Here is a 20,469-nt window from a genome sequence, read left to right as displayed (position 1 = left end):
CCACGCCCCCCCCCCATAACTTTATTATTTTGTCTACAGAGCTGTTTGGAAGCCTTTTTTTTGTGTTATGATGTGTAGTTTTTTATTATTTTTTGTGATATGACCAAAAAATATCCCAAATTCTCTAGTACTTTTTTTGTTTGTTTACGGCATTCACTGTGCAGGTCAATAATGTTATATTAGTTCTGGCAATTGTGCTTGCGATAATGCCAAATTATTTATTTATTCAGTGCTGATCCCGACTCAGCATTCTATTGCTTTCGGCTGCAGCAGCACACTGATCTCATGGATCTATGCAGTATATCTATACTGCATAGATCTCAATGAGAGATCAGTGTAGTTATACTAGAAGTCCCCCAGGGCGACTTTTAGTATGTGTGTAAAAAAAATAAATAATAATAATAATAAAAAAATCCCCCCCCCCTAATAAAAGTTTGAATCACCCCACTTTCACATTTTTTAAATAAAAAATAAATTAATAAATTAACATATTTGGTATCGTCTCGTGCGTAATTGTCCAAACTATTAATTTATTTCAGTCGCATCAAATCCAGAAAAATAGTAATAAAAAGCGATCAAAAAGTCGCATATGTGCATCAAGGTACAGAACGAAAGTACAGATCATGGCGCAAAAAATGACACCTCACACACAGTCCCATAGACCAAAGAATAAAAGCGCTATAAGTGATTTTAAGAAACATATATTTTTTAAAAAAGGTTTTAATTTTTTAAAAGCCATCAAATAAAATAAAAGTTATGCAAGTTACACATTGTTGCAATCATAACAACTTAAGGAACATATATAACAAGTTAGTTTTACCATAGGGCAAACGGCGTAAACACAAAACCTCCCCAAATTAAATAATTATTGTTTTTTTTTCTATTTCACATAGTGTGAACGTGGTCTAAGACTGTATAAGACCCATATGGTATGAACAAAAACTGCAGCTCATCCTGCAAAAACAAGCCCTAACCAATAGAGTGGTGGAAAATTTAAAAAGTTATGGGTTATAAGTAGTAAAATTCACACTGACCCGCAAAATAAAATTACATTTACACTATACTGTAAACTCTGTACTGAAAAACAAAGACAAATATATATTTTTTTCATTTCACAAATGATTTCTTGATTCATTTTACAGTATTTGAAATGTTAAAAAACCCTCATGCAGTTATGTCAATTGAAAAATAAAAAGTATAGTGAAATAGAATAAAAAAAGTAAAAGCACACTTGCCAACAATCAATGTGGTTTAAATGGTTTTAACCCCTTAACGACATCGGGCGTAAATTTACGCTCTGAACCGCGGCGGTCCCGGGTGCCGCGTGTAGCCCGGGACCGTAGGTATTAGCGGGCACGGTCCGATCGCCGTGCCCGCTAATACAGTAATCAGATGCAGCTGTCAAACATGACAGCTGCATCCGATTACCGGATTCAGCCGTTCCCTGGTGTCTAGTGGAGGAGATCGCTCCTCCGGGATGTTATCCCGGAGGAGCGATCTCCGTTTCTGAAGCCGGCCGGGGACCGCTCCAAGATGGCGCCGTCCCCGGCTCGGCACTCGTTTACTTCCGGCTGCAGCAGCCGAAAGCAAACGAGTGTCGATCTCATGGATCTCTGCAGCATATCTATGCTGCAGAGATCTCTATGAGAGATCAAAGCACTTATACTAGAAGTCCCCCAGGGAGGCTTCTAGTATAAGTGTTAAAGTAAAAAAAAAAGTGTTGTTAATAGTAAAAATCCCCTCCCCTAATAAAAGTCTGAATCACCCCCCTTTTCCCAGGTTATAAATAAAAGTAAATAAATAAATAAACAAACATGTTTGCTATCGCCGCATGCGTAATCGCCCAAACTATTAATTAATCACATTCCTGATCTCGCACGGTAAACGGCGTCAGCGCAAAAAAATCCCAAAGTGCAAAATTGCGCATTTTTGGTCGCATCAAATCCAGAAAAATTTTAATAAAAAGCGATCAAAAAGTCGTATATGCACAATCAAGGTACCGATAGAAAGATCACATCATGGCGCAAAAAATTACACCTCACACAGCCCCATAGACCAAAGGATAAAAGCGCTATAACCCTGGGAATGGAGCGATTTTAAGTGACGTATATTTGTTGACAATGGTTTAAATTTTTTACAGGCCATCAGATACAATATAAGTTATACATGTTACATATCGTTTTAATCGTAACGACTTGAGGAACATATATAACAAGTCAGTTTTACTCCAGGGCGAATGGCGTAAAAACACATTTCCCCCAAATAAACAAAATGCTTTTTTTTTTTTCAATTTCACCACACTTTGAATTTTTTTCTGGTTTCGCAGTGTACTTTATGCAAAAATTCAGCCTGTCATTGCAAAGTACAATTAGTGACGCAAAAAATAAGGGCTCATGTGGGTTTCTAGGTGGAAAAATGCAAGTGCTCCTTTTAAGCACAAGGAGGAAAAAACTAAAACGCAAAAATTGAAATTGGCTCTGTCCTTAAAGGGTTAATGGTTCAATGTTCAAACAAATTTTTTTCTGCTGTATTATTCCACAGCAGTTATTGCAGTAAATGAGATTTTATAGAAAAACATCTGCATAACACATAAGCCAAATAATAAATGAAAATGAACCTTTAGGTTAACACCAATGTGGGAGGTATTGCCTTAACTAACAATAAATAAGGTAGTGTGATAGTTCTGTGTATTACATATTATGTTATTATGGATGATAATCATAAGTTAATCATAAGAAATATTTTAAGGGTACGTTCACACGTAACGGATCCGCAGCGGATTTCTTGCTGCGAATCCCTGCCAAGTAAGCTCTGTGGGCAGACAAACTAGCAGCAGGATGCACATCCCGCTGCAAGTTTGTCTGCAGTTCGCCCCATTAACCCCCTGCCACCGGAGCATATACTTCACCTGGTCCCCGATCCGGCTTGCTTCGGGGGTTCCCGACATGTCCCGCTCGGCCAATCAGTGCGCTGCCCCGCAGCAGCGCAATGGTTGGCTGAGCGGGACATGAAGACACCGTAAGCCCCGAAACAAGCTGGCCCAGGCTCCGGCGGCGGGGGTGGGGGCGTGGGATGTTGGGGGGGGGGGGTGGATTTAGGGGTTATCGGGGCGGGCTGTGGACATACTCGTAGCGGGATGTCCATCCTGCTAAGAGTTTGTCTGTCTATAGAGTTTACTGGGCAGGGATCCGCAGCGAATCTCGCTGCGAGAAATCCGCTGCGGATCCGGTCAATGTGAACGTACTCTAAAGGTTTTCATAAACCAAATGTTAATTGCTGCCACGCAAGTAATTAAATTCACTTTGTGCAAGAATGATGCACTTAAAGGGAATCTGTCATAAGGTCTGGACATACTAATTTTTTGGTATAGTGAGGTAGCGCAGGTCACTCTCATAAAAAAAGTTTTTTTTTAATTTTATTTCCCAATCCATTGCGCAAGATATGAGAAAAAATCTTTATGTATATGAGGCTCTAAGTGCACTGCTTCCCGCCCAGCAGCTCCACAAACAATACCCCTTTTAATATTCATTCTCTTTGCTTCTAGTAAGTTTACAGCACTCACATCTGAAGTCTTAGGGCCCAATTACGTGAAGCGATATTTGAACAAATCAGGTCGATTATTGGTCCCTCTAATAGAGACAATGATCAGCTGCTGAAACGATCATTGGCTGATCGATTTTAGGTCCATACCTAAAATCATTGGGCGTGGGGCATGCATCGCAATTTGTAATAGCAATGCATGGCTGGTGACTGTATAAAAAAAAACTCCTAGATACCTCTCTGTGTTCCCTGACGTCCTGCTAGCTTTTACCCGTTCTTGGTGACAGGTCGCTCAGCAAATCACTAGGACACCACCGCGGCATTGTCCCGGTAATTGGCTGATCAGCCTGTGACTTCACACAGTAAACCTTAGGGAGCGTGGAGAGATATGTAGGAGTTTTTATTTTATTTTTTTACAGGGCTGCATGCAATTATTGGGCAGTTTATGGGCTAAGTAAAAGAGTGCCGATCGTTTACAGAAAGTCATCGGCCCCTTACACAGTAACCTCTCCTACATGAAGGCCTTAGACTGTTTTTGCAAGATTTCAAAGTTGAGTGTTGAAAAATCAAAAAAGATAACTATTATTCAACTTTTCCACGCGAAGCAGTGCACTTTGTGACTTTGGAGAGCCCTCACTGCACCAGGCTCATTTACTTTATTTTTGGCTATACACCGTGTAAACGATGTAACGGATCAAGGAAAAAATGTGTCCTGGGCTATGTCACTATACTAGCTTGATGGTTAGTATGACCAGAACCTCGTTCATTGGTTTTGTAACTCAGTCCTATTGACTTCTATAGAGATGAGTAGCAAAGCCAGGAGTGGCTCAGTTTCTGGGGAGAAAAAAACTTTTTGGTCTTCTTGGACAACTCCTTTAGGCTGCTGTCACACACTGCAGTATTCTGAAAAACTGCCACTGTAGTTTTTAAACCAAACCCAGAAGTGGATCCAACAAATTGTGCATTAGTCCCACCTTTATATCCCCCCTTTGTTTTTATGTCCACTCTTAAAAGTTTTTGCTCAAAAGCTGTGATGGCAGTTTAAAAAAAAAAATTGCAGCGTGAGACAGCAGCCTAAGGGTACGTTCAGATGTCATATATTTACTGAATATTTACAGTGTGGATTCTGCACTGCAACTCCATAGCTAACTTCATTAAACTACATATGAGTGGGCGTTCGATAACACCATTCCCTTTCACAATAAATTTTTAGCAAAAAAAGGGAATTATGCTGCCGACTGTATCATGCATACTTTGTTCTGGTACTGCCACAAACATTCACCACTTATATGAGCAATTTGATATATATAAGGGGAACATCTTAATTGAATTCACAGCAAATTCTTCAAGTAACGCACATCACACCCCCCCTATGATGTGTCTCTGTACAATTTTAACTGTAATAATGCAGTTTCACTGAACTGTAATTTGACTGTTAAAAGCCTTTGGCCAGTTTCACACAGCCATCAAATGGATAAAGGGCCTGTAAAGAACATGGACTTGGACTACTACTAGTGATGTCAGTTTGGATTGCTAGTGTTTTGGCAATGTGAGAGTATGTTCACACTATGGAATCCCGGACGATTCCACAACTTGCCCCCACTCGCATCTCCGCTGGTCCCATAGGCCTTAGCAGATTCATTCTTTTAGGCAGATGGTAGAATCTGCCAAACAATAGAATGAAGCCTATGGGACCAGTGGAGATGCGAGCTGCGGAATCCGTGGCGGGTGATCTGCCGGGATTCTGTGGTGTGGACATACCTTAGAACTGATTTGTATTAAGGTATGTTGCACTGTGGGCCAGTATGTCTAAATTCTGTAACAACTAATAAACAAGGAGTAAAACAATACCGTTTGTAGGTCAAACAATGGACAGATATTTTCATTATAAACGCACATATGTATATACAGGAATTCAGATAAATAATTTACATTAAACAAAATTAAACGTTTAACACATTGTACAATGGCAACCATTCACAGAACAATTCCCTGTTTAAACTCAGGTGTTTTGAATATTTATCACATTTTAACACACTGTAAATGTTTTATTTACACGCAAATGTCTTGGTTAAACCACACTGCCATACAAAAGTACTAACGAAATTCACTTATTCTAAGCCGGAAATGTTCAGCAATCATAGATATGTGATCTCATGGTTTTCTGTCAATCGTCATTGTAGAGATCTCCAGCATATGGCAAATGCACTCTGCTGCCTGTAACATTTGGTAGACGTGAAAGATCTGGGAGATTATGGATACGCAGACGCAGTTCTTTGCGGACTTGGGAAACCCTTGCTAGTTTGCGCTTGTACTCCTGAAAATCAAAATTTTAAAGTATGAGTAATGTGATATAATTTTGTATATTAACTTCATAGCAACTCAAATATGGTTAATTACCCCTGTAAACTCTGGAGCCACTTTGGGCATTAAGGACCCAACCATATTTTTCAAATCTGACTGGTTGAAACTTAAATTTATCCAAGTGATTCTGTGACTGTTTCTTGAGAAAAAATGTACCATGCTAGAAGTTTTTAGTCGATACATTAAGCCTTTGTGAAAAACTCTAAATTGTCATTAAAAAACCTGTAAAATCTGCATATCTCTATTTTTTTTTTTAATTCTTTGCCTGTAACAAAGGTAATCATGCACTAAAAATAAGTTAAACGGGTTATCCAGCGATACAAAAACATGGTCACTTTCCCCCTACTGTTGTCTCCAGCTTGGGTGGGGTTTTGAAACTCAGTTCCATTGAAGTAAATGGAGCTTAATTGCAAACCACACCTGAACTGGAGACAACAGTAGGGGGAAAAGTGGCCATGGTTTTGTAGCGCGGGATAACCTATTTAATAATTCACATTTACAGTATGTCTACTCTGTGAACATTATTTGGTAAAAGTCCTTTTACTTTTTGGGATGTTATTTGGCTTATACGTTTAGCAGCAAATTTTATATACAGTAAAAGCCGCTACAATTCAGTACACTAAGGGCCCTATTCCACGGGCCAAGCAACGATGCAAACGAGCGCCGATCTGCTAGATTGGCGCTCGTTTACTTGGCCTATTTCACGGCCCTCATGATCGTTTAGCGAGGGCTGCAGGGACATCGTTACCGATTTTAGGTTTGAACCTAAATGAACGATCAGCCAATGACACGATCAACGGCTGATCGTTCTTTCTATTACACCGAGAGATAATCAGCCGAATTGGGCCGATTCTCGCTCCCATGGAATAGGCCCCTAACAGGAGTGATGATTAGGTACAGTGACAGGACAGGGAGGAATATATAGTACAGTAATAGGGGTGACTATAGGTGCAGTAATGGGAATGAATGGAGATTAGAGATGAGCCAATTTACATTAGAAATGAAGCAAAGCGCTGTGTTTGCTTGGCAGTCGGCCTATATGCCAGCAGCCTTTGATCTCCATGCCATTCCACCCCGAGTGCCTAAAAAAAAATGGATCCGGTCTTGGGAAACTTCTCCCACTTTCCCAGGACTGTATCCAGCTTTTCCAGGCACCTGGGGTAGAGCGGCATAGAGATCAAAGGCTGTTGGCGTATAAGCCGACTGCCGAGCAAATGCATTGTTTTGCTTTTAATATAAATTCCCTGATCTTTAATGGAGACTATCAGGTACAGCAACAGAAGACAAGGTCAATTATCAGGTACAGGGGACAGGGATGACAATCAGTTAAAGCAATGGAGGTAAATATTAGGTACAGCAACGGGGAGTGAGGGGTGACCATTACATATAGTAATAGTGAACAAGGGATGATCAGGGCATGAAGGGGTTAGTGTGTGTGTGTTTTATACATACTTTACTGTGCCGAATCTGTTCTCTCCCGACTTTGGACCTCTCACACACACACACAGGCGATTAGGGCCTGGAGAGCTTTTAGAAGCCGACACTTCCTGTCATTCACTCTGCGATTGGTACAGACCAATCGAAATGTTCCTTGGGCCAGGCAAGTGTTGACATGTCCCTGGCTGGATGACAGGAACTGTCACCACTCGATTGATAGCTATACTGTCGATGTAAGACAGTTTATAGTGGCTTACAAAAGTATTCAACCCCTTGGCACTTTTCGTGTTTCGCTACCTTACAACCTAGAATTTGAGAGTTTGCAACATTTCATGTAGAGAACATGCTTGCAACCTTGAACATTTTATTTTATTTTTTTATTGTGTAGCAAACAACAAATAGGCCAAAATCACAGAAGTCTTCAGTGTGCATAACTATTCACCCCCTTTCCCCTTTGTAGAGGCACCTTCTGAGTAAATTCCAGCTACAAGTAACTTTGGACAAGTCTCCATGAGCTTGCCACTGGGACTTTTGATGGTTTCCACTGGTGAACAGCAATCTTCAAGTCTGACCACAGATTCTCAAGGGCTGGTGTCATGAAGAAAACTAGGTCTATACTTATACTTACTGTATGTAAAATGAAACATATTATCAATGTGGAAGAATTTCTTAAAATGTATCATTTGAAAGGTACAGACTTCACTAATGCCCCATAATGTGCCCTCTTAGTACTGTCAGTTGGTTTTCACATGCAGCAAAGGGGATTGTGGGAAAATGTCTGCACTGTTGCAAGGCAACAGCAGGGTCACAGTTCAGAGAGAAAACCAGTGAGTAAATAGATACACGGGAAAGAAAACTGGCAGTGATGTAAATTACTTTACTAAAAACAGCAGATTTGTTGTCCTGTACACATATGTATGTGGTACACATCTAATTTTACATTCTTTGCTTTGTGACACCACCAATTTAACGTCTGTGCTTTGACTAGGCCATTTAAATACATTTACACGTTTCTCCTTCAATGGGCAGTCATAAAAACTTTAAAAAGTCTAAATCGACAGGGAATGTGAAATAAAGCATGAGTGCAATTTTTAAATCATTTTTTTAAAATCATGCTTTAAAACAAAGCCATACTTATTTGAAATCCAGGTCTATTCTCCTGAAGGCAGGCCTATTTGGTCTTGTGCTGGTTGAAAAAAAGAGACCAAAAACAGGAAATTCCATTCATATGTGTGCTCACAGGGAAGGCAGTCATTTGATTAGACGCATTGAGTTGTTACATTCTGTAAATCTTCTCAAAAGTCAGGGGTCGTCTTATAGGGTGGGTGCTGAAAAACTTTGGAACCGGACTGTAGAATCTGCGGTTGCCACATATGGTGGGGGAGCTGAAGAACGGCCACATCCTCACCACATGCAGCGACTGTATGAAGGGCAGAGCAAGCTGCAGGCATCCAGGGTATGGAAAAATGAGATACGGTAGAGTGGCACTGTGTCCACAAAACACACCTCTTTCACCCGTCTTGCCCACCCTTGTATTCTACCAGTATTTCTGTATCTGCGTCTCTGCCTCTCAGATCTCGATTGTGCATTGAAAGAGGGGTAGTCTTATACGGCAAGTATATCCCAAACTCTATATTTTAACTTGAAAAGTTGGGGGTCGTCTTATACATCCAGTCGTGTTATACGCCGGAAAATACGGTAATGTAAATTGCAAACATGCTTTATCTCACATCCCCTTGGAAGGTAAACCTCCATCCCACTTTCAAATCATTGACAAACCAAAACAGGTTTTGCTCAAAAATATCCCTGTATTTAGCACTATCCATCTTCCCCTCGACCAGTTTCCCAGTTCCTGTTGATGAAAAACACCCCAACAACATGATGCTGCCATGGCAATGTTGTTCTTGGGGTGAAGAGATATGTTGGTTTTGCGCCAGACACAGTGTTTTCTTGGTTGGCAAAAAATAAAAATTTGGTTTCATTGGACCAGAGGCACCTTTCTCCATACATTTAAGGAGTCTCCCACATGCCTTTTGGAAAATTCTAAATGAGACTGTAAGTAAAGGCTTTATTTCTGCCCACTCTACCATAAAGCCCAGCAATATGTAGTGTATGGCTTATTGTGATCATATGGACAGAAACTCCAGTCTTTGCTTGGATTCTCTGCATTTTTTTTTTTGAGTATCACGATGGAGGGGGTCGATGGCTCCAGCACTGGGGCCTGCTTCACTCTGCTCCGGTCCCCAGTCTCTTATGTCTTAAAGAGAACTTGCGACATCATACTGGCAGGCCAGCTTGGCCATACAGATGCTGTTGCTGCTCTGCTGCTTAATGGCTGAGTAAGCATACCAAGGTCATTTCTCCAGACATCAGCGGCCGCAGATTTAGAGACTAGAGCAGCATGAAGTGGGCCCCATCACTGGAGTCGGGAAGGTAAGTGGCAGTCATTGTCTTCATCCACTCGCCCTCGCGCAGTATTCAAAAAAACACCTCCCATCTGGAATACCCTTTTAATGACCTTGTTGCCCTTTTTGTTTGGGTGGCGCTCTATTGGCAGGTTTGTTGTGGTACCATGTTCTTTCCATTTGATGATAATGGATTTAAGAGTTATTCATTAGAAACTTGGATATATTTTTTTTATAAGCCAACCATTAGCAACCATTAAGAGTTCTGGCTTCTACAGACCAGTGAGATGCTCCTAATTAACTCACAGACTCAATCAGTCAGACTCTAACCTCTACAACGTGGGCAAGAAGAAAGAACTTGCTAAGGATGTCAGGGACAAGATCAAAGACCTGCACAAGCTTTGAAAGGGCTAGAAAACCATAAGTAAGACACTGGGTGAGAGGTAAACAACTGTTGGTGCACTAGTAAGAACTACATAATGACAATTGACATTGATCTCGGCTCCATGCAAAATCTTACCTCATGGGGTATCCTGGATCATAAGTAAGGTAAGAGATCAGCCTAAAACTGCATGGGGAACGTGTTAATGATCTCAAGACAGCTGGGAGCACTGTCACCAAGGAAACCATTGGTAACACTTTATGTCGTACTGGATTAAAATCCTGCAGTGCCCGCAAAGTCCCGCTGCTCAAGAAGGCACATCTGAAGTCTGCCAATGAACACCTAGATGATTCTAAGAGTGATTGGGAGAAGATGATGTTGTCAGATGAGACAAAAATTGAACTCTTTGGCATTAACTCAACTTGCCGTGTTTGGAGGAAGAGAAATGCTGCCTATGTGTGAATACCATCCCACTGTCAAGCATGGAGGTGGAAACAGTTGCTAAGCGACAGCCTCAAAACCTTAATGATTGAGAGATGATCTGCAAAGAGGAGTGGACCACAATTCCTCCTGAACTAATCAACTACAAAAAAAAGTGTGACTGCTGTGCTTGCCAAGGGTTTTGCCACCAAGTATTAAAGTGGAATTGTCATTTTAATGTCACTTTTCAGAAATCAGTAAGTATTAATAGTCCAAGTGATTTTAAGAAGGATTTCAGTGTCCATTATGGTCTACGGAGGGAAAGGGGCCAAGGGGGATTAATGAGCATGAAGAGGAGAAAACGCAGCCCTGCAGAGCATATCATCCTGCAATCTTCTCTCACCAAGTTCACAGATCAAAGTGACCTTTCTGACCTTTGGGCTGCAAAACAGCTTTTTTTTTTTGTACAAAAAGAGGTTTTTTTTTCCTAATAAAACCTATTACAGAGTTTCTTAAAAGCTCTTGTACTATTAATTGCTACAAAAATGAGAGTTAGGCTATGTTCTCACGCAGTATTTTGCAACCAAATCCAGGAGTGGGTTGAAAACACAGAAAGGCTATGTTCAAACACTGTTGAAATTGAGTAGATGGCCATCATTTAACCCCTTCACGTCAGCAATACATAGATATACGTTCCTGCTGCACATACCAAGTGCAGCAGGAACGTATATGCACGTTCCTGACACTGAAGGGGTTTGATGTCTGCGGGAAGCTGTGTCCCGGAAGCTGAGGGAAATGAGAGGCAGCTGCAATCCCGCATTAAGCCGTTAAACGAAGTGATCTATAGCGATCGCGGTGTTTAATGTACTCAGTGACAGAACAAGCATCTGTCACTGAGTGATCGGGACCCCCGCAGCATATACCAACGGGCGGGAGTAAGCCTCCTACCTCCGTCTTGTCGGTTCGGCGTTCTATGTATAGAGTCTGCTCTCAGGCAGGCTCTATGCATAGGTGGCCGATAACACTGATCTATGCTATGCTATGGCATAGCATAGATCAGTATATGCAATCTAATGATGGCATCTTTTACTGTAAAAAAAAAAAAAAAGTAGTAAAAAATGTTTTTAAAAGTATTAAAAAACCCTTATACCCCTGCCCCCGATAAAAGTTTAAAGGGAAATTGTCACCAGGGACGCTGGCACAGAGCCCGCCCGACCCCCCCGGATATTTACCCTTTCAGACGAGTCCCGTTACTGGAGCCGGTCCCGGGACAAAGATATCAGCACCCAAAGCCGTGCGCGCCGCGGAGATGAGTCCGATACCCATAGAGAACGACGGCTCCATTCATTCTCTATGGGCGTCAGACTCATGTTAGCGGCGCGCACGGTTTCAGGCACTGATATCTTCGTCCCGGGACCGGCTCCAGGAACGTGACTTGTCGGTAAGGGTAAGTATCCGGGGGGTCGGGCTGGCTCTGTGCCCGCGTCCCCGGTGACAGGTTCCCTTTAATGTACCCCCTTGCCCATTATAAAATATATTTTTTTAAATTAAATAAACATATATATTGTAGTGTGCAGAATTGTCCAATCTATTAAAGGGGTAGGGCGGCGCTAAACAATTATTCACTAAATAACACACATTACAAACTTATACAACTTTGTAATGTATGTTATGTTAGTGAATCGCCCCCTTCCCTGTGTTTCCCCCCACCCACACCAGACCCGGAAGTGTAGTGCTCTATACATACCTGCCTCTTGCCGACCCCCATCTTGTGCCAAAGTCATCATCTTCGGACGGACGGACGAAACACTCCGACCGTCCCTAGTGCCGGCCACCCTCTGCCGCGTGATCAGCTACTAAGCCGCTATTGGCTGAGCATAACTGTGCTCAGCCAATCGTGGCTGAGCAGCTGATGACGCGTGTCGCGTGATCAGCTGCTCAGCCGTGATTGGCTGAGCATAACTGTGAAATTACCCCACTAGACACCAAGGATGGGCTGCAAAAAACAGTTAGATGCAGTTGTCACGTTTGACACTCGGGTCACGGCGCGGCCCCCCTCTGAATTCCTCTTGCGGACATATGCCGTACTGGTACAGTTTATGTACTTAAGAGGTTAAAAAGAAAATACTCTTGGAAGTTTGAACAAATTCGGGGGATATGGCTGGACAACCCAGGTCCTCCAAATACAGTAGTACCTTGGTTTAGGAGTAACTTGGATTGAGAGCGTTTTGCAAGAAGAGCTCCCGTTTTTTTTAAATTGTAACTTGGTAATCCAAAACACAACTGTAGAGTTCTTTTGGACATCTGCATGAATCTAATGCAGATTTGGCTCAATTATTTGGGTTGTATATCGCTCTCTCGCAATCCCTTTATGTATACTTAGATTGCACAGCTATGACCTTCTATTACCGTGATATGTAGAATATTATCTTTGAATGTACCTCTACAACATTTTTTTCATGAAAAGTCCTTATTGTAACATATGATCATATCCAAAAATGTACCGATTAGCTCCTCAAGGTGGCCATGGAGTCCATCAAACATCGATCATAACAATCACATGGGGTGGACTCAAATGCCACCTTGAGGAGTTAATCGGTACATTTGTGGATATGATCATATGTTATAAGAAGGACTTATTTTATGCAGTAGAATTACTTTGTGTACAGTTGCCATGGTGATGCTGTTAGGGATGTGTATGTAAATTCTTTACCCCAAGGATATGAGGGTTGTATTCTCAGGTGTTTTTAATGATAGTTTCATCCACCCAAACATTGTGTTTTATGAGCATTTTGTAAATAAGCATAGCTGGAATTCATTTGAGACCCTCTTACTATGTAGGTCATGGTGCTATTGCTTTAGAGGAGGATTTTTCCTTTTACTATGTGTGGAGTGGAGGTGTCTGGTGCTGACTCTTCCTCGTCTTCCATGGACCCTAACACCACATGTGACTTTGTGTAATGTGCCTATTGCGGAATCTGGTGTTAGCTTTATACTACATGTAACAGGACCCATCGGGGGGGGGGGGGGGGGGGGGGGGGGGGGTTGGGTCATTATTATTAAAAGTCTGTATATTAAAATTCCTAGAGATGAGGCTTTACAGATTGTTAAGGCTACACTGGGTAAAGATCCTTTACTGAGTAATGCCATGTTTTGTTTTTTCTTCTTTATTAGAACTCCAAAAATTCACTTAAGAGAAGTACTTTTTTCTATTCAGGGAAGAGTTCTTTTTACAGCTGCAGGGCTCATCAATGGAATCTTCTGTGGCATGAAGTGTGGCAAATATTTTCATGGCTCAATCTGAACAATGGGTCTGGAAACATCCTCTAACAAAATATGACAAGATATTCTTATTATGGACTAGTACTAAAAATGAACTGGACGTGTTAATGATTTGAACAGAATTCATAGATTAAGTTTATAATACAGTCCCATGAAGGAGAGGTACTCAATCTAAATGTAGATTTCTAAAACCAGTAGTGGAGATCATTTCATATCCTTATATCCTAAGCTAACTGAACCAAATTTACTGCATCAAGCTAGCTGTCATGCTTCTCAAACCATAAAGGGGATACTAATGGGCCAATTTTGTGTAAGCCCAACACATATGCAGTAGAAAGTAGATCAGTGAAGAAATTTGTTCACCCTGGCTATAATGTTAGAGATATGGGAAACATTGGGACAGAGGTTGGCCAGATACAGTACCCAGTGGATGCAGGTATGGAGAGAAAAAAAACAAAGACACATTACTGATGCATTTTTCCAGATCACAGATGAAAAATTGCAAACATTATATACATCTACAAAAACGAACATGTGATTGTAGTCTAAGACAGAAGAAAATGTGTTATTTGTGTGAATGTTCCAGTCATGTATAGTGGGATGTTAAACAGTGATCCCAAATGTTATAAAGTGTTTACAGACCTTCCCAAATTTCTCTATAATAAATCTATACGCAACTTCTTGATTTGATGTATTTATAATGCTCTAATTGCAATAAAGTAGAGATGGTTAAACAGCCTATGAAAGGCACTGACATTCAAATAGGGGGCATGTTCACATGTAATACAAAAATTGCATGTGTAAAATGGCTTGCGATTAGCTGGCGAGCAAGCAAGCAGATGTTCGGCTGATTGAAACTTTTGGGCAGCTGGTAAAATCAACAATATCGCCCGCACATCTCACTGTCTAAACAGGAAATGTGCTGTGAATTACAATGGATTTAAAGGGATAGTGCGGCGTTTAACATTTATTGACTAAATAACACACATTACAAAGTTATACAACTTTGTAATGTGTGTTATTTAAGTGAATGGCCCCATCCCCATGTTCCCCCCCACCCCGGATGTGTGGTGCGGTATACTTACGTATTCGCTGTGAACCCCGGCGGCTATCTTGGGTCAATGACGTCATCTTCGGAAGGCTGAGCATAGTTATACTCAGCCAATCGCGGCAGAGCAGCTGATGACATGGCAGAGGGGGGCTGGCGTGAGGAAGGGCTGGAGCGGTCCGGCCAGCCTTCCGAAGATGATGTCATCGACCCAAGATGGCAGCCAGGGTCGACAGCGCGTACCTAAGTATACCGCACCACACTTCCGGGGTGGGGGGAACACGGGGAAGGGGGTCATTCACTTAAATAACACACATTACAAAGTTTTATAACTTTGTAATGTGTGTTATTTAGTGAGTAAATGTTAAAGGAGAAGTCCAGCCAAAATTATTTTTTTATATGTTATTACTTATGGAAAGTTATACAATTTTCTAATGTACATTAATTATGGCAAATGCTCATATACTGCTATTTCCCTTAATTTAGTGTATCAGGAAGTGTTCGAATTCTCTCAGAACCAGTAACGTCACGAGTAAGGGTGTAATTCCTATGGAGTGTCCAGCAGGGGGCGCTCTCTATATAGAAGTCAATGAGTACCATTGACTTCTATATATAGTGCGCCCCTGCTGGACACTCCATAGGAATTACAGTGTATGTAATGTAATGTTATGCACTGTACTTTTGTGACTTCATGAATACATTTATGGAATACTTTGGGAAGCAAGTGTCCTTGCTCCCCAAAGTATCCCATAAATGTATTCAATGAATACATTTGCTGGGCACCGAGCAGGGAGGGAGAGAGGTGCTCCCTCCCTGCTCGGTGCTGGGAACATATACAAAGTACTACTCCCCCATTATCTGCAGATAATGGGGGAGTAGTACCTTTTGCTATCCCTATCACCGCCCGCGCCGCCGCTCACACAGGGGCTGCTTTTCAGCAGGCGGGCGGGCTGACGCGGCTGGCATGCAAGAGCAGAGAGCGGCGGCCAGATAGTGTGAGGAACGGGGCGTGCGAACGTGTGGGCAGTAGGGAGTCAGCGGCCGGATAGTGAGAAGCGGCGCGGGCAGCGGGGAATAAGAGGCGCGATAGTAAGTTTGAAGCCGGGAGGAGGAGGGGGAGCGGCGGGGGGCATGAAAAGCAGCCCCTTTGTGAGCGGCAGTGATAGGGATAGCAAAAGGTACTACTCCCCCATTATCTGCAGATAATGGGGAGTAGTATTTTGTATATGTTCCCAGCACCGAGCAGGGAGGGAGGAGGTAGATAGCACCTCTCTCCCTCCCTGCTCGGTGCCCAGCAAATGTATTCATTGAATACATTTATGGGATACTTTGGGGAGCAAGGACACTTGCTCCCCAAAGTATTCCATAAATGTATTCATGAAGTCACAAAAGTACAGTGCATAGCATTACATTACATACACTGTAATTCCTATGGAGTGTCCAGCAGGGGCGCACTATATATAGAAGTCATTGACCATTCCTGATACACTAAATTAAGGGAAATAGCAGTATATGAGCATTTCCCATAATTAATGTACATTAGAAAATTGTATAACTTTCCATAAGTAATAACATATAAAAAAATAATTTTGGCCGGACTTCTCCTTTAAGTCCAAAAACCAGCACTGATCAGGCACTTTAAAAGTCAGGATCAGTTGTGCAGCCATTAAAGGGGTAGTGCGTCGTTTAACTTGTCTAAAGGGACCCTAACATTATCTTCTCTTGAAAGATAAACCTATATGGCATGTAATGGACTGGTTACACTTAGGTGAATATACAAATCTTGATGTTAATGGTATGTGTCTCTATGGATGTTTTTGATGTGATTAACAAAGAAACAGTAAAAAAATTATTTTGCTTTATTATATGGACATTATAACAGTGGGTTAAAGTAGACCCTCTTTCAGCACCCACACTAGAATGCTCATTGATCTTGCTTGTAAATTAGTAGGAATGACACATGCATGGAACTTGTTGGGTGTGAAAAAGGTGCCTCAGCAACTCTCGTTCCCTACACATGAGTTATACCTCTCAAAAGCAAACTGTGAAGACCATGTAACAGCTCATATTGGCAGTACAGGTTTGGTAGTAATCAATGCGTAAAGCGACTCTGTACCCACAATCTGTCCCCCCCAAACCACCTGTACCTTCGGATAGCTGCTTTTAATCCAAGATCTGTCCTGGGGTCCGTTCTGCAGATGATGCAGTTATTGTCCTAAAAAAACAACTTTTAAACTTGCAGCCTTGTGCCCAACAGCAGTGGCTTTGAGTATCTGTGCCCTAACTTTGCACCACCCGTCCGTCCGTCCCTCCTCCACGCCCTCTTCACCATTTTTCCTTTTCCTCTGCAGTGAAAACTACACTGGTGCCTTAACAATCCAGCCCATGTGCCGGGCTGACACAGGTGAGGAATAGGAGACAATCTGCCTGGAGCATTCCTAATGATGAGGAGGGCGGGGAGGAGGGACAGAGAGGTTGTGCCAGCCTAATGCACACACAATCTAGGCTACGGCTGTTGGGCACAGGGCTGCAAGTTTAAACTTTTTTTTTTTAAGGACAATAACTGCATCACCTGCCGAAGGGACCCCAGGACAGATCTTGGATTAAAAGCAGCTATCGGAAGGTACAAGTGGTTTGGGTGGGTCAGATTGTGGGTACAGAGTCACTTTAGGCTTGCCTAGTGAAATTTTACCAAATGGCCACTTGAATTTGGTTAACCAGTGTAGTAGTAGTAGTGTAAAGTATTAGTTAAAAGGATACTCTGGGCTGAGGGGCTTTTTTGCCTATGGCCGGGGAGGAGGTGGATGAGGGCAATGATGTCCCCTTACCTCCCCGGTTCCCACGCCATGTCCCAGATCGTTCCGCTCCCAGTCTGCACTGCCCGGCCGCTTCATGGTCTCTGACACGGGCTTGAGACGTGACATTTCAAGTCCGCTCAGCCAGTCAGTGGCAGAGGCGGCGTCATTGCCCTACTCCCCCCTCGGCCATAGGCAAAAAAAAGCCCCCCAGCCCGGAGTACCCCTTTAATGTAGTAGTTAAGAGAGCAAAAATATATTTTGTATTTCTTTCAAAAAGTAAAACCATAATTTTAGCACACCAGATCACCTTTCATTGCTCCATTATCTAGTTCTGAGTGCTTTTTAAGCAGTGGACAAGAACCCACATAGGGACTAGTTTGGGGCTATAATATAAGCTGTAAAGCGCTTTACATACTAATTTCTTTATATCTTTTAACACAGCAAGTATTCTTTTTTAAGAAATTTGCATTACAGTAGTATAGTAGCTTTTAGTGGGATCTAAGTACTGAGATGGACTAGCCTTCAGACCTCATATGTATTAATGAACCTTGGATACCCATGACCGTATTGTTACTTCATGAGTTCTCGATCCTTGGACCACTTGTGATAGCTACAACTGAATATTGATCACACCCACAAGACCCGTTTTGAAAATGCACTTATTCACTTCACCTGTTAATGTTATGGCTGATCAAAGTCTATCAATTCCTGATTTTCAAGATCTTTGAATACAATTATTCTGTAAAAAAACTTCACCATTTCCTTCCAGAAGGTAAAGGTCTGTTCTGATTGTGGGATGTAAAGATGCATAGGTCATTACAAGACACAGCTTTAATAAATGTACATCAATCTTGCATCTATGTGATCATCACATACCAGAACAGATGACAGAAAGCAGACATCTCACGACTACCCTTGTACACATGGTAATTGGCTGTGCTACACAACCAGTGATGGAACAATGGTAAAGCTTGCAAGCCTCCACTTCCTCAGCTCAAAGAATTGACGTGACAATTCTTTGAGCGGTGAGCAGCAGAGAGCGGAAGCACCCAAGCCCTCCCGTAGACACACTGTTTGACACTGAGGCAGGCGAATTCCACCAATTTTGCTCAGTATGAACATACCCTAATAGTAAAAAAGTCATGTCAGGTAGGTATGACTAATTTCAGTGACTAAATAACTTGTACATGGCTTTTTTCACCAGATTTCTGATCTGCAGGCTTCATCTCAAATTTTCAGTTGTCCATGAGCTAGTTAGTGGAATCTAGCTTCTATGATAGACACCAGATAGAATCCTGTTATGTCCTCACTTAGCACACCTTCAGAAGCAGCATAGAGGACATTATAGAGCAGTACTGAACAGAGGTAGCTAAGACCAGGGGTAGAGAATCTTGACTCTCCGGCTGTTGCAAAACTACAATTACCATCATCCAGGCATGGCCAAGGTTCCCTACCCCTGGTCTTAGCTATGAATCGAGTAAAGAGGTGCATTATAACACTAAGTAGATCATCTCTGTATGTTTCACTCCCCACTTTATGAGCAGATGTAGTGTGACACTATAGTAAGCTGATTAGTCTCAAGACAAACTTCAGCATTGTTTAGAGCAGTACTTCTCAATTCCAGTCCTCAGGCCTCATCAACAGGTCATGTTTTGAGGATTTCCTTAGAATTTCACAGATGATATAATTATACTAAAGGGATCAGGTATTATCACAGGTGTTCTCTGTATGGGAAATTCTCAAAACATGACCTGTTGGTGGGGCCTAAGGACTGGAGTTAAGAAGCACTGGTTTAGAGGGAAGGGAGGCAGGAAAGTATTTTGATTTGTGGAGGAAATTGCATTTTTTTTCTCATAAGATATTGTACAAATTTTATTATATTTGCTTGTAATACTAATTTATGCAAAGACTGTTGAAACAATGACCACTTAAGGGCTAAACAGGAGGATATAGAGTTCCCCAAAGGTTTACTTCCCCAACAATTTACTTACAATGATGCTTATTTTATGGAATATCTGTAAGAAAGGATGCAGGAACTCTGACTCACATACAGTATATACCATCATAACCTCTAAATTGTCATAATAAAACAGCTAGCCTCTATACAGATTCATTAACAGTTGTTTTATAGTCTTGTTGCATTTTTTGCTTTATACCATGCGAATGCTATAGAACTGTCACTCAATACATTCATCTAAGCTTCATTTGTCAGAATTTTGTCAGATGGCATAACTAAGGGCATTTAACACCTATTTACAGTATGTGATAAATGTATAATTGCTGGGTGCCCAGCTAATCAAGATAACATCTGTCAAGTGTCCCTTGTAATAGAGAGGTAGCGGTCCTGTGTGACTATTGTGCTGATAACACTATTAGCATTTCCTACTATAGCGGCTTATATGCTCCCTTACCATTGTCTGTGTTCTGTAACTGTATATCCATGTAAAGATTCTTTTATCCGCTGCATGGTGCAGGCAGATGGCCGTCAACTAAGCATTGGGGTGGAGACCAAGCCATGACTAGTCATGGCTCTCTGCATGTCAGTGCATTCTGCAGGAGTGACCGACAGGCAAAGAGGCTTTTAACAGTTAAAAGAAACATTTATCCTCTAGATGAAGACTATGGGGGAGATTTATGAAAGGGTGTAATCATACACCTGGTGTAAACTGCCCACAGCAACCAATCACAGCTACTCTTATATTTTACCAGAGCGGAAAGCTGAGCTGTGATTGGTTGCTGTGGGCAGTTTACACCAGGTGTATATTTACACCCTTCCATAAATCTCCCCCTATA

At 41.8% G+C, this 20,469-nt stretch overlaps 1 protein-coding gene across 2 annotated transcripts in view; it reads right to left on the bottom strand.

The window, feature by feature from the left end:
- Positions 1 to 1,574: 1,574 nt before the first annotated feature.
- RPRD1A (regulation of nuclear pre-mRNA domain containing 1A) overlaps positions 1,575 to 20,469 on the bottom strand; it is a 65,930-nt gene continuing 47,035 nt past the window's right edge. The window contains exon 7 of one of the 2 annotated variants that reach the window (XM_069958208.1): positions 1,575 to 5,857. In XM_069958208.1, the coding sequence (XP_069814309.1) occupies positions 5,708 to 5,857 (150 nt within the window). In that variant the 3' untranslated portion in view covers positions 1,575 to 5,707. Of the gene's footprint in view, positions 5,858 to 13,715; positions 13,875 to 20,469 lie in introns of those variants that run through there. The other variant, XM_069958209.1, reaches the window with a different exon arrangement.

The sequence above is a fragment of the Dendropsophus ebraccatus genome, chromosome 2, assembly GCF_027789765.1.
Source record: "Dendropsophus ebraccatus isolate aDenEbr1 chromosome 2, aDenEbr1.pat, whole genome shotgun sequence".
Classification (NCBI taxonomy): Eukaryota; Metazoa; Chordata; class Amphibia; order Anura; family Hylidae; genus Dendropsophus; species Dendropsophus ebraccatus.
Note: the sequence above shows the minus strand (reverse complement) of the source record. Positions and strands in the feature narration are given on the sequence as shown.